Consider the following 12512-nt stretch of genomic DNA (forward strand, 5'->3'; position numbering starts at 1 on the left):
GGACACAACACTCCTGAGCTTGTAGCAGGTGTTGGATATAATTAAGTAATTTCTTGAGTTTCAATTTGTTCTCAGATATGTTGTTTCAACATCTGGTAAAATAATCTTACACAGTCATAGGATTGATGGGTTAATTCTGAGATATTTATTAGGAAAAATAGGATATTTTGAGATTTTAACATTTGGATTGGTTAGAATTGGTTTATATTGGTGTTGTACCAATTTTGGTGAATAAAATCTCTGGAACAACAAAAGAAGAGCTCAGCATAGCATTGAGTCTGGAGGAAGAGCACATGCTTTTCCTTACTCTTGTCCCTTCCAAATTAGGAATTGTTAGCAATTAATTACACCCTCTACCTGGATTGACATATATTGATACTATATAGGAACAGCCTTGTTAGTATCAATTAGGAGTTAAGCTGATTCTAAACTGTACAGTAATAAGGGTTTAGTCTGCGCAGTAGACATCTTCAAAAGTTGATCTGCCCCCAATTTTAAATGAGGGGGAAAAAAAAATAGCCAAACCTACACACAGAACTAACGCTCATTCTGAAAATTCGTAGTGAATTTGATTCTAAGCTACATTAAAAGCTCCTCTCTGTTCTCAAATAATCTGTCTGTAACTGGTCATTCTGATTTCCAAAAGTATGCAGTTAGGATTCAGCAATCTGATCAGCCTGTTCCAGTCGATCAGATACGACTTTCTAGTTGCTGTATATTGAAGAGTACCTCAGAGTCTATGTATTCAGTCATTGAAAATGGCAAGTATCCCTTTTAAGGAATGTCTGATAAAATACTACTAAAATACAGCAGAGTTTCTCTTTTATATGTAACAATTCTGCTGAAGGAAGTTGCTTCATGCTTTCTGCATTAGATATAGATTACTGTATAAGAGATGTCTCTTAAGAATGCCCAATACAATTGCTCGCTGCTTGCCAACCAGTGCCCAACCCTAGCAGCGATCTGCCCTTCCAGGTGACTCTCCCCAGTTTCTATACTGGGCATGACGTGCTGTGGTATGGAATAGCCCTTTGTCTAGTTTGAGTCAGGTGTCCTGTCTCTGCTTCATCTTGGCTTCTCATGCCCATTCTCACTGGCAGAGCATCAAGAACTAAAACATCAGTGTTAGCACCACTGTTCTCAGACTAAAGCCAAAACACAGCACTGCACCAGCTGCTAGGAAGAAAGAAATAACTGTTACAGTTGAAACCAGGACACTATATCAAATAGTATTTTATGTGGGTCTTTCTGAATATTGTTTTAACTCTTACTCAGGTTTTTGCTGAGATCTACAATAGGCATTGCATCTTGTGATTCAGGGAATATGCGTTTGTCCGTATGAATTCTTCACAGCTTCCATTAGTACAGTAGAAATCTTTATGTAGTTATGCAAAATATTAATTTCTATGATACACATGAGAATTTTTATGCTTCTTGTAGTCTTTAGTTCTTAGCTATTGCAAATTATTTTACAAGTGTTTTTACTTAGTTTCTGTAAATTTTTAGTAGTCTTGGCATTTTTCAGATAGGGAAAATCTGCATAAATATTAAATAGTTCCATGCTGGAAGGAAGAGGATGGAAAGGTTGTGTGAGCTTACATAGGAAAATTAGTGGTTGTCTCTCCTGTAGTTAATGTGCTCTTAATGTTTGTCAGAATCTCAGCTGTGGTTTGTGGAATTTCTCATTATGGTATTTGCTTGATGTTTTTGTTCCTAACCTCCGCTTCATTCTTCCTCAAAAATAGGAGATTCTGGTGTCTGGGGCTTGAAAAAAAATTTTGCTTTGTTGGAACTCTTGGAACGATTGCAGAATGGACCTGCCGGACAGTGTGGGACAACAGAAGAAGCCATTGGTCTATCTGGAGAGGTACTGAACTATAAAAAGCGAAAGTTTATTATATTTGCTTTCTAGGTAGAAAAAAATGAAAATCTGTTTTTTGCCAAATGTAATTTCACTAATAATGCTGTTGTTTTCTTTCAATATCTAGTATTAAGGCTTCAATTAGTTGCTTCATAATGAAATGCTACTCTGTACTGACTAAAGCAGAAAAGAAAAAGATATTGCCAAGCATGCGTACTCTTTTCCCCTTTTCTAGGCTTTTAAGATTTTTGGAAAAGGTTATTCATTTGGATATTTTAGTTACAGTGATTTAAGGACAGTTTTCTAAAACTTCTTAGAAATTCTCCTTAAAGACTTCAACTTCTGGAATAGATGGATTTTATAGTCATTTGATATCACTGTATCGTGTGATAGTACTTCATTATCAAAACTAGCTGCTTTAATCATTTCAGTGTTAACAACTGGTATGCAAAAAATATCATGCAGTGCCATTTTAGGAATAGATAACTGTCAGATAACTATCTGTCCTAAGTGCCTATTTGTTCATTGGTGTTCTGTCTGTCTTGTGTGTAACTTTAATTCATTGTTCTGTAGTGACTGCTTTGGAAGAAATGACTAGAGCCTGAATTATTTTACCCTCCAAACTTTTACAACTTTTTCACTGAAGTTTGGGTTTATAAAATGACTGAATAATTATATAATAATTTATTGGAGTTGACTATAAAGGAAACTGATTAATAGAATTCATTAAGAACTCTCCAACAAAGTTTTAAGTTGACAAGCATGTATTCTTTATTGCAGTGCTGGCAAACACAGGGCATAGCTCCTCCAAGCATGTCCCATCCGAGCATAAAACAAACTGTGATTATATCGTTGTTAATCATACATATTCATTACATTACATGCATATTTATGAAGTTACTTATACATGACATCATATTTCTAGATTATTCTTCCCGCATGCGCACTCTATTATGGTAGTGGTCTTTGGGACCCCTGGTGGTCATTTCTTCATCATCTTTCTCTTCATCACCTTGTCCTTTGGCTGAACTTCAAGTTTGGAAAGTCCCGTAGTCAAGCCAACTACCACCACTCCAGTTCTGGCTGGTTACTCTCCACCTCGTTTCTGTTACTCCTTTCTATTGTTCAAAATCACCAAGCTCAACATCCTGTAACCACAAAACAAAACTGAGTTTACTTATTTACAAAAGATAATTTTTCATTTTGTATTTTCCTGTCTCAAAACTGACTTTTATTTTTAAAAAATCTATTACAAACTTAAAATCAAGTTTTCAAAGTAGTCCAAGTATTTATTAGTGTGTAACTTTAAAGTCTGTTTTCAGGCTTATATTGCTGGCTGGTCTCCTGATTTTCCTCAGTTGTTGGGATTAAGTGGTAACAACTTCAGTTTTGTCTTTTTCTTCTCTGTTTTTCGTAGAGTATCATTCGTTGCGATGAAGATGAAGCCCACGTTGCATCCGTATATTGCACTGTTTGTGCCACTCACCTGTGCGCAGACTGCTCCCAGCTTACTCATTCTACAAAGACACTTGCAAAACACAGGCGTGTACCTCTTGCTGATAAGCCTCATGAGAAGACCATGTGCTCCCAACACCAAGTGCATGCTATTGAGTTTGTTTGTTTAGAAGAGGGCTGTCAGGCGAGTCCTCTTATGTGTTGTGTCTGCAAAGAATATGGGAAGCATCAAGGTCATAAGGTACTGCTGATAAGCTGTTTCTAGTTGTGCTTGCATAATTATTTATTCAATTAAAGTACAAAAGAATAACAAGAAAGGAGGGTAGATTCTTGGTGTATTTTTATAGAAGTAACATCACACTGTTCTTTTCCCTTCATTTCACATAACTGCCATGGTAAAATTACAAGGAAAAAAAACATTATTTATAAGACTACAATAAGTTATTTATATATTAAGATGGAGAGTCTCTTTATCTGCTGCTTTTCTGAACTTCTCACAGCATTGAGTCACCAGGTCTGAAAGTTGTTTTCATCATGCAAAAGCTAGGTTCACCCAACCTGGTACAGTCTAACCACTCTTTTTTATAATGATTATGGTAAACAGGCAAAATTGTATGTTTGTGTGATTGGTAGATGCCTTAGTCCCAGCATAATTTGTAACTCCTGATCACATTTTAAGTTGCAAGATGGTTTTAAATTCTTACTTGCCTTTCTTATATATCTACGCACATGCCTGTACATACTCACACATACATATATGTAATAAAATGGAAAATATGATTAAGGAAAGTATGTATGACTGACATTTGTTGTTGCTTTTTAATCAATAGCATTCTGTTTTGGAACCAGAAGCAAACCAGATTCGTGCATCCATTTTAGACATGGCTCACTGTATAAGAACGTTCACAGAAGAAATCTCAGATTATTCCAGAAAATTAGTTGGAATTGTTCAGCATATAGAAGGAGGAGAACAAATAGTTGAAGATGGAGTTGGAATGGCCCATACTGAACATGTATGCTTTTTTTTTCCTCCCCCTCTCCCCTTACATGCACAGAATACTTGCTTTTTGTAATAACCAAAATAAGGAATTTCTTTGAAAATTAAACGTGGAGTTTTATAAGACAAGGCCTTAAGTTCTTATCTCTACCAAGGTGGTATTGAGGCTTAAGCTAGCAGATAGGGGTGAATCTGTAGTTTGTTAAAATGTGTTTAAGGCTACATGAAAATAGGGAGGCAGCAGTATTGAAGTACTTGAACAGATTGCATCTGTTCTTGGGTGCTGTGAAGCTTTCCTCCCTAATTGATTTTAGTAATGTGTGTATGCATACAAATAAACTGCTTGATTATTGGAGTAACTTTTTCGACAGTCTTTGTCTTAGGATGGATAAGACTTTCTGTATAACTGAGATTTGAACTATGATGTAGCCAAGCAGATGTGAACATAAGATAGAAACTGGAACAGAATGAAAAGTGTAATTGTGGAACCAGTGTCGTTAATCCCCTGGATCTCCTGGCTGCACCACTGTAGGTACCAGGGACTGCAGAGAACGCTCGCTCATGTGTCCGAGCCTACTTTTCTGATCTTCATGAAACCCTTTGTCGTCAGGAAGAAATGGCTCTTAGTGTTGTTGACGCTCATGTGAGAGAGAAGTTGATTTGGCTTAGGCAACAGCAAGAAGACATGACCATCCTTTTGTCACAGGTTTCAACAGCTTGCCTTCATTGTGAAAAGACTTTACAACAGGTGGGTTGGCTGTCAACAAGTGAGCTGTAACATATGACAAGATATGTGAAACTTGAAATTAAGTTTAGGTTACAAACAGAAAGGTTAGATGGTACTCTGCATTTTTATTTCCTTTACAGTGTTAAAACAATAATGATGTAACATGAGATTGAAGTATTCATTTCAAGGGGATGTTACACAACAGTAATAGCTACAAAACCATTAAATTCTCCAGTTGCTGGAAGTCATGCTGTGGCATGATTCTCTTCTCTGGAGTAATTTCTGGTTATTTGTGGGGCTAGTGGGAAGGAGAGATAAAGCTGAAGGAAAAAAACCCTGCAAGATTTATGAGAATTATTTTATAGTTGCAATTACCAACATATGTATTTGAAGGTAGCTGTCATAAGAGTCTGGTAGGAAAAACTAGTTTAGGGCTAAATAATTTTCTGTAGCAGTTTTAACACAAGTATTTCAAAGTCCTAAACCTGTGTAAGAAGGTGGCTATATGAGAATGTTTAGTTGGTCCATTATTCACTTCTGTTAGTGCATAGAAGTATATAGCAAGAAGTAAACAGTGTATGTAGCAAACTGAGTGAGAAATAACTTCATTAATGTGTTACTGATTTTTTTTTTTTATTTGTTTAGAGCTATTGTCTGGTTGCTTAGTTGGATGTACTTTGAACTATGCAAATGTTCCCATCATTAATGGATGGATATTAATCTTTCTGAGCTAAGTGTGTTGCTGAATACTGTAAAACAGCTGCTCTATTCCAGCTGTTGGAATGATATATGAATGATAAATATTCTTTATATATATCTTACTGCATCTTATAATTTATATTCTTACAGGAATAAGAGGGGCCAAAGAAAACTTAAGACTGCAGAACTATTTAGTATCTATTAGTATTAAGGAAGAACAATGAGGCCTTCACATTTTTATTGAAGTTTTAAATAACTATTTTGTAAATGTGAGTTTTTAACTAGAATGTTTGTATTTAAAATGCTTTATTTCTAGCTGTCATATTTACATTGTGTTTGGTTGTACTAAGTAAGTTACTACAGGAAATGTATGCTTTCGTTTTCTTTGTCTGTTTAGGATGACTGCAGAGTAGTGTTGGCCAAACAAGAAATTACAAGATTGCTAGAGACCTTACAGAAACAGCAGCAGCAGTTTACAGAACTTGCAGATCACATACAGCTGGATGCTAGCATACCTGTCACTTTTACAAAGGTATTCTTAATCTCATGAAAGGACAGCTATCCACTTAATCATAGAATAGTTAGGGTTGGAAAGGACCTTAAGATCATCTAGTTCCAACCGCTCTCCCATGAGCAGGGACCCCACACACTAAACTATGTCACCCAAGGCTCTGTCCAGCCTGGCCTTGAACACCGCCACGGTTGAAGCATTCACAACTTCCTTGGGCAACCCATTCCAGCGCCTCACCACCCTCACTGTAAAGAACTTCTTCCTTATCAAAACTTCCCCTGTTTAAGTTTAAACGCATTACCCTTTGTCCTACCACTGCAGTCCCTAACGAAGAAATGAAACCTCAAATGTACTTTAAAAGAAAACAGGGATAATACATGTTCATTATGATGCTATATTTGTTGCAGCTAATTTAAGCAGTTAGGTATCAGTTTGAGCCACAGCCTCTTATCACATCATGAATGCCATCTGGTATCTGAGCAATAAAACCATTGCACTGTTATAATTAGTGTGAGAAACATTTGTTTGACTACATCACTAGCTTTGAACATGAGCTCCTTTCTTTTAAATATGTAAGAGTGAATTCTAGAAACATTTGTCTTTGGAAACATCCCTGCTTTGTCATGCATTTAACTCAGAGCAGGCATCTACCCTTGTTTTTCTGTGCATTTTTGGCTTGTTTGTGAGGACAACATAACTTCTGCAATATTCATTATTTTAGTTCCTGAAAATTGCACACCTATTTTTAAATGCAATAATACTATTATAACTTTTGGTTTATAGTAGTAAAAATAATGTATTTCTTTCAATTTGTTAATTTATAATCTGGCTTACAGTTGCTGTTCACTGATAGCTTAGACACAGTACATCTAAGTTCAGGGTTTTTTTGTTGTTCCTTTACTATTAATTACTTAAATACTACCCCTTCTTTGAAAGGGATGAAATTATTTGGAGTTCAATAATGGTGATACCTTTCATGTAGGAGAGTAAATAATTTTGAAACTCTAAAGAACAAGAAATACTTCATGTAGGGATTTTTGGTTCTGCATGGGTGAAGGAAGAATAGGATCTATTGTTGCTGAATGTTGCTGTTGAAGCTTTTGCTATAAGGAAATGAGTGCTTCCATGGGGATTCTGCATCAGTCCTTGTTGATGTCAGAAATGCAGTTTCTTCCAAGTAATTTGTTTTGCATATTTGAATTTGCATGTAATAACTGCTTTGTCAGATTAATAAATGCAGCATTCTCACTTCTGCCCCTCCCTTTCCTACTCAGCAGAGACCAGAGTTAGTAGGGTCAGGAGAACCTCTTCTGAAAGCCCCCATTGTTCCATGAATGAAGCAGCATTCTCGTTTCATAGATGATGAATCACATTTTGTGTATTCGGAGTTGATGATGCCTCTGTCTCAGAGGGCTAAGTTAGAGAGGCGTTTTGGATGTCAGGTTTTGCTTTTAGGAGCTGTTAATCTGAGTCAGAAAATTCTGATTGCAAATTTCTGAGCATTTGGAAAGAGAATTGTTGCAGCCAGCTAAGCTGTAATAGGAGATTTGAAATAGGTCGTGGCTTGGGGGACCCAGAAGTCTTTAGTATGTCTCTACGCATCAGCTTTCTTTAGAAAGAAATGGGGCTTCTATTGTTTTTTCTCCTTTGACAAATTGGTATTTTTATGAAGTCTTCTGAAGCCTAGATTTTGAATTTCAAAGGGGCCAAAGCAAATGTCATTTTTCAGAAGAATAGCAACAGCCATGAAAAAGTAAAGTGAAAATAGTTACTTCAGTATCTTACTTTTTATGTTTCCTCACTTCTGACAAATTTTGAACTCTCATTCTGCACAATGGTTTTGGGTTTTTTTTGAATACCGTTGTGCTGATGGCTGCTGTTGTGACTTGTAGGGAGGCTTATACCTGAAAGGCCTGTGTCTCGCAACAGATTTCAGACAGAAATAAAATCTTAAGATCAAAAACCGTAAACTGTTGTTATATCACTGTAAAGGTCAGTCTTGGGAAGTCTCATGAGCTGAAGACTGCATCCATTCTAAAATTAAAAAAGCATTTCAAACAGTACCAGATCAGAGGAACTTCCCATATGCAGTAAAGGTTGTGGAGACTTAAGGAGGGGAGGGACAAATCCTTTTCACTGTTGAATGTGAGTAGGTTTTACCACATTTTTTTGTTTCACTGATGACACAAACCACATGGATAGTGCTGTTCCTTCCTTCTAACCCATGAAGGGAAATGCCATATATAAGGCTCTGAATGAAGTGCTGGAGAATTCCAGGACAAGATGCTAAATATTTTCTAAGAAATACGTATGTAATCATTTTTAGATTTCAGATGTTGTTAATGTCTGGATTTAGCAAGAATAATCTTTTGCCACATAGTTCTTACGATGGAAACTCAGGTATTTCATCAAAGTAGCATTTCTAAGTACTTTAAAATATGTTTCAGGGATAAATAATAATCTTAGCCTATGTTGTTTATTTTACAATTTACAGCTTGATGCTTTGTATTAGAAATACAGCTTGATCACATTGTTAGCATTGGCTCATTCGATACTCACAGTAGCTTGGCCTAAACTACGGATAGGAAATTCTTTTTCCTTGCATCCAAGCAAGACTTGGGGTTTTGTTTGTTTGTTTTTCTTCACTGTTTCAGATTACTGCTTAATGCTAATAATGTTGCTATTGTAATGTAATAAAGAATTGGAAGTGGCTTGAGGTGAAGAGGCATAACAAAGTGTAGTGGAAAAGCTACAAAACAAAAGAGTTCTCCAGTCAGAGAATTCTAATTGCTACAAACAGCTCCTCATGTGATTTGAGCCAAGAAAGATGAAAGAATTTGAAATTCTCAAGTACAGACATACTAGCGTGAGATAGCTGTCTTTCTAAAAGGCATGTGACAACTCAGGCAGAAGTTACAGGTTCACTACAGAGGTTATTGGATCTTTTAGTTTATATTATTGCTGGAGGTGATGGGTGATCGTGCCTTCTGTTTTTGAAATCCATCCTTTCAATCACTTTACAAATAGAATCACAGAATCAAGTAGGTTGGAAAATACTGACAAAATAAGTATCTTAAGCATAAGGGTTGTCTAAGTTGAGTTTGCTAAACTTGCTCTTGTTTTGTGTGTGCTGTTTGCTCCAGGACAACAGGGTACATATTGGACCAAAAATGGAAATTCGGGTTGTAACTCTAGGATTAGATGGAGCTGGCAAAACAACTATTTTGTTCAAGTTAAAGCAAGATGAATTCATGCAGCCAATTCCAACAATAGGTTAGTAGCAACAATTTAAATGTAATTATTTTTCTGAATGTTTGACTTATCTGTAGAATTTGCTTATTTATTATTATATATATTATTTATTATTATATATGCAGAACAAGACTGTAAAACTTCAACATTTTTATTCTAGGTTTTAATGTTGAAACAGTAGAATACAAGAATTTGAAGTTTACTATTTGGGATGTAGGAGGGAAACACAAATTGAGGCCATTGTGGAAACATTATTATCTCAATACTCAAGGTGAGACTGATATAACTTTTAAAATGTATTTTGTCTTCTAGCTGTATTTCAGAGCCAAAAAGATTATTAATAGAAATAATTTATAACTGTAGAAAATTGTTCCTCTAATGCAAAGTACAGCTGTTAGATTCATGTGCTAAGATATTTTAATCCAGTTGGTCATAGTGTCTGCTGCATGATAAAGGCGCGTTCTCCATAAATCCATCAGACAGTTCATGGAGCCAAACTAAATGAGAACCTTTGTTAAACTGGTTCTAGCTGACAACAGACAAGGTGCAGTGTTCCAAAGTTTGCATAGTGAGAAGTAGTACTTGCCAGGTGTGAAATTTATATAGCACTCAAAATGAAAATACTCAGCCTTTAGGAGCCTCTAGTTAAGAACTTAAAAAAATCTACCAAGTTCTGTAACTTCTGACTTGGTATTGCAATGTAATATCTCATCAGAGCCTAAATTACAGATTCTGAAAACACTGATCTGATTGGTGCCAACTTAGAAATTTGTGCTGTCCTTCTGTAAATCCTCCATAGTTGTCTTCTAATTTAGAAAAGGGTTCCTTTTCATCAGTTCGTTCAGAATTATCTGAAATACTTAGAAATGACAAACATCGATTTATGTGCTAAGAAATTTTCATTTCATGTTCATGCATTATTTCAGCCTTCATTGCAACCTTTAACATTGTAAATGGTTCACCTTTTCAGGCATTTAAAAATTGTATTTTGGGATTCCTGTGTCCTCTTGAAACTACTGTGTAAATCTCAGTAGCATGGAATCATGTCTGCTTTGAACAATAGTATATTGGAGAGAAATCCAAGCAGTTAACCTGGTGCATACCTCCAGTAAGCTTTGTTTAGTTTTGGTGTTGGGGATTTTTTTGTTGCAAAAAACCACAAGTTTAAATTCTGTCCTCTAGCTCTTGCGTCCCTGACTTTCTGGCATCTTGGTCACTCTCTGTAGTGGATAGTAAAATCTACTGCTGCTGTGTTGGTTCCATGGCAGTCTTCTCTGGATTGTGTAGTCGGTAGCTGAAGGAAGCTGTGCTTATTTGGCTGAATCTGTAGATTTTACAGCTGGTTAATGGAAACTGTAACAGTCATGTGGGAGTTGAGTATAAATAGATCAAGAAATGGTTTAAACTGAGGTACTCAATCCACACGTAGTAAACCTGGTTTTAGACCTAAGTAGTTAACGTATCACAGCCTTTATGCTAGACCAGGCAAAAACCTTTTTTTCCTAGTTTTAGGATGAATTCTAGGTTTTTGTCAAAGGTATAGAGGCATGTAAGATACTTCTTGGTCCTCCTGGATTTGAAATTGCAGTTGTGCTCTGATGAGGAATTTCACAGAGAAGAAGAAAAGAAAAAATAATTTTATAAGTTGAAAGCTAATTTTACAGAGTTTATATTTGAATGTGTGTAAAAGTTTCCTCTCTTGCTTTCATAGCGGTGGTGTTTGTTGTTGATAGCAGTCACAGAGACAGAGTCAGTGAAGCACACAGTGAACTTGCAAAATTGTTAACAGAGAAGGAATTGCGGGATGCTTTACTCTTGATCTTTGCTAATAAACAGGTACTTGTGATTTTTTTTCACTCTGTTACTCTTTTCCTCAGTTTCTGTATCAAATTCCACTTTCAGAACCCTATGCTATGGGTAGGGAATGGTATAATGGAAAGCATAAAACACATGTTTTCCTTAGCACTGGTAAAATAGTAGATTCAACAACCATTTTTTGTTTTATGGTAACAAGTAGTAAACACATAACTGATTTGGCTTTTGTGTTTGGAAAGTTTTTATACGCTCTCTAGTTTCTCTCAGAGCCATCAGTTAAAAATAGAGTGCTTCAAACATAATACAGGATAATTATTTGTATCTGATTCTGTTGCAGGATGTAGCAGGTGCGCTTTCAGTGGAAGAAATCACAGAGCTGCTCAGCCTCCACAAACTCTGCTGTGGCCGGAGCTGGTATATTCAGGGTTGTGATGCCCAAAGTGGTACAGGACTTTATGAGGGACTGGACTGGCTTTCAAGGCAGTTAGTGGCTGCTGGTGTCCTGGATGTGGCTTAATTTTGAAGCAGCTGCAATTTAAGGTTGTGGTTTTGTTTTGTTTGCACGATTTAGGATGTTATAGCCAGGTCTGCTGTCTGAAGAGGGGACCTTATTTACCTTGGGGGTTACAGGAAAACTATAAACCTTTATCCAAGACTGGATAATTGGTTCATTAAATATGTGCCATTACAGTGGTTTTGAAACATGATACATTTATAAATAATGGAATTGGCTGGTTACAAGGGTGCCTTCAAATTTTGCTTTGGTGAAACTAGGTTGTTAAAATTATTCCCTGGTAAAATATGCATTGAATTCATCTAATAGTTATAACAAAGTTACAGTGCTTAATTTGTGACAGGAAAATTGGTGTCAGAAAAGAGGTTTAGAAGCACTTCCTAGGAAACTATTCCAAAATCCATCTCAAGATATTAGAATAGCCAGCTCTGCCTGTTAGTCAGAAATAAATGGTGCTACTCTTTAACATATAAGGAATACATTTGTCTAAATGTGGCATTGAAAATTACAGGCAAATACACTATGAAAAACAAATGTCTTCCCCCTTATTTCATAGCTTCACCATTTGTTACTGGAAGACAGCATAACAGGGCAAAGTAACCTGCGCATGGGGAACAGTGTTGCAGGACAATGAGGCTGTGGCTTTGTTTAGCTACTAGTTTTCTAGTTGGGGCAGGGGTT

At 36.2% G+C, this 12512-nt stretch overlaps 1 protein-coding gene across 1 annotated transcript; it reads left to right on the plus strand.

The window, feature by feature from the left end:
- Positions 1–1717: 1717 nt before the first annotated feature.
- TRIM23 (tripartite motif containing 23) lies at positions 1718–11983 on the plus strand (the record flags this gene model as incomplete). The annotated part of the gene is made up of 9 exons (XM_010012941.1): positions 1718–1867; positions 3279–3557; positions 4147–4329; positions 4846–5061; positions 6137–6271; positions 9394–9523; positions 9663–9773; positions 11214–11338; positions 11655–11983. Coding segments are annotated over 9 exons (1509 nt in total), but the record flags the coding sequence as incomplete, so codon positions are not given.
- Between the last annotated feature and the right edge of the window lie 529 nt (positions 11984–12512).

Source organism: Nestor notabilis, unplaced genomic scaffold, assembly GCF_000696875.1.
Source record: "Nestor notabilis isolate BGI_N333 unplaced genomic scaffold, ASM69687v1 scaffold12094, whole genome shotgun sequence".
Lineage (NCBI taxonomy): Eukaryota > Metazoa > Chordata > Aves > Psittaciformes > Psittacidae > Nestor > Nestor notabilis.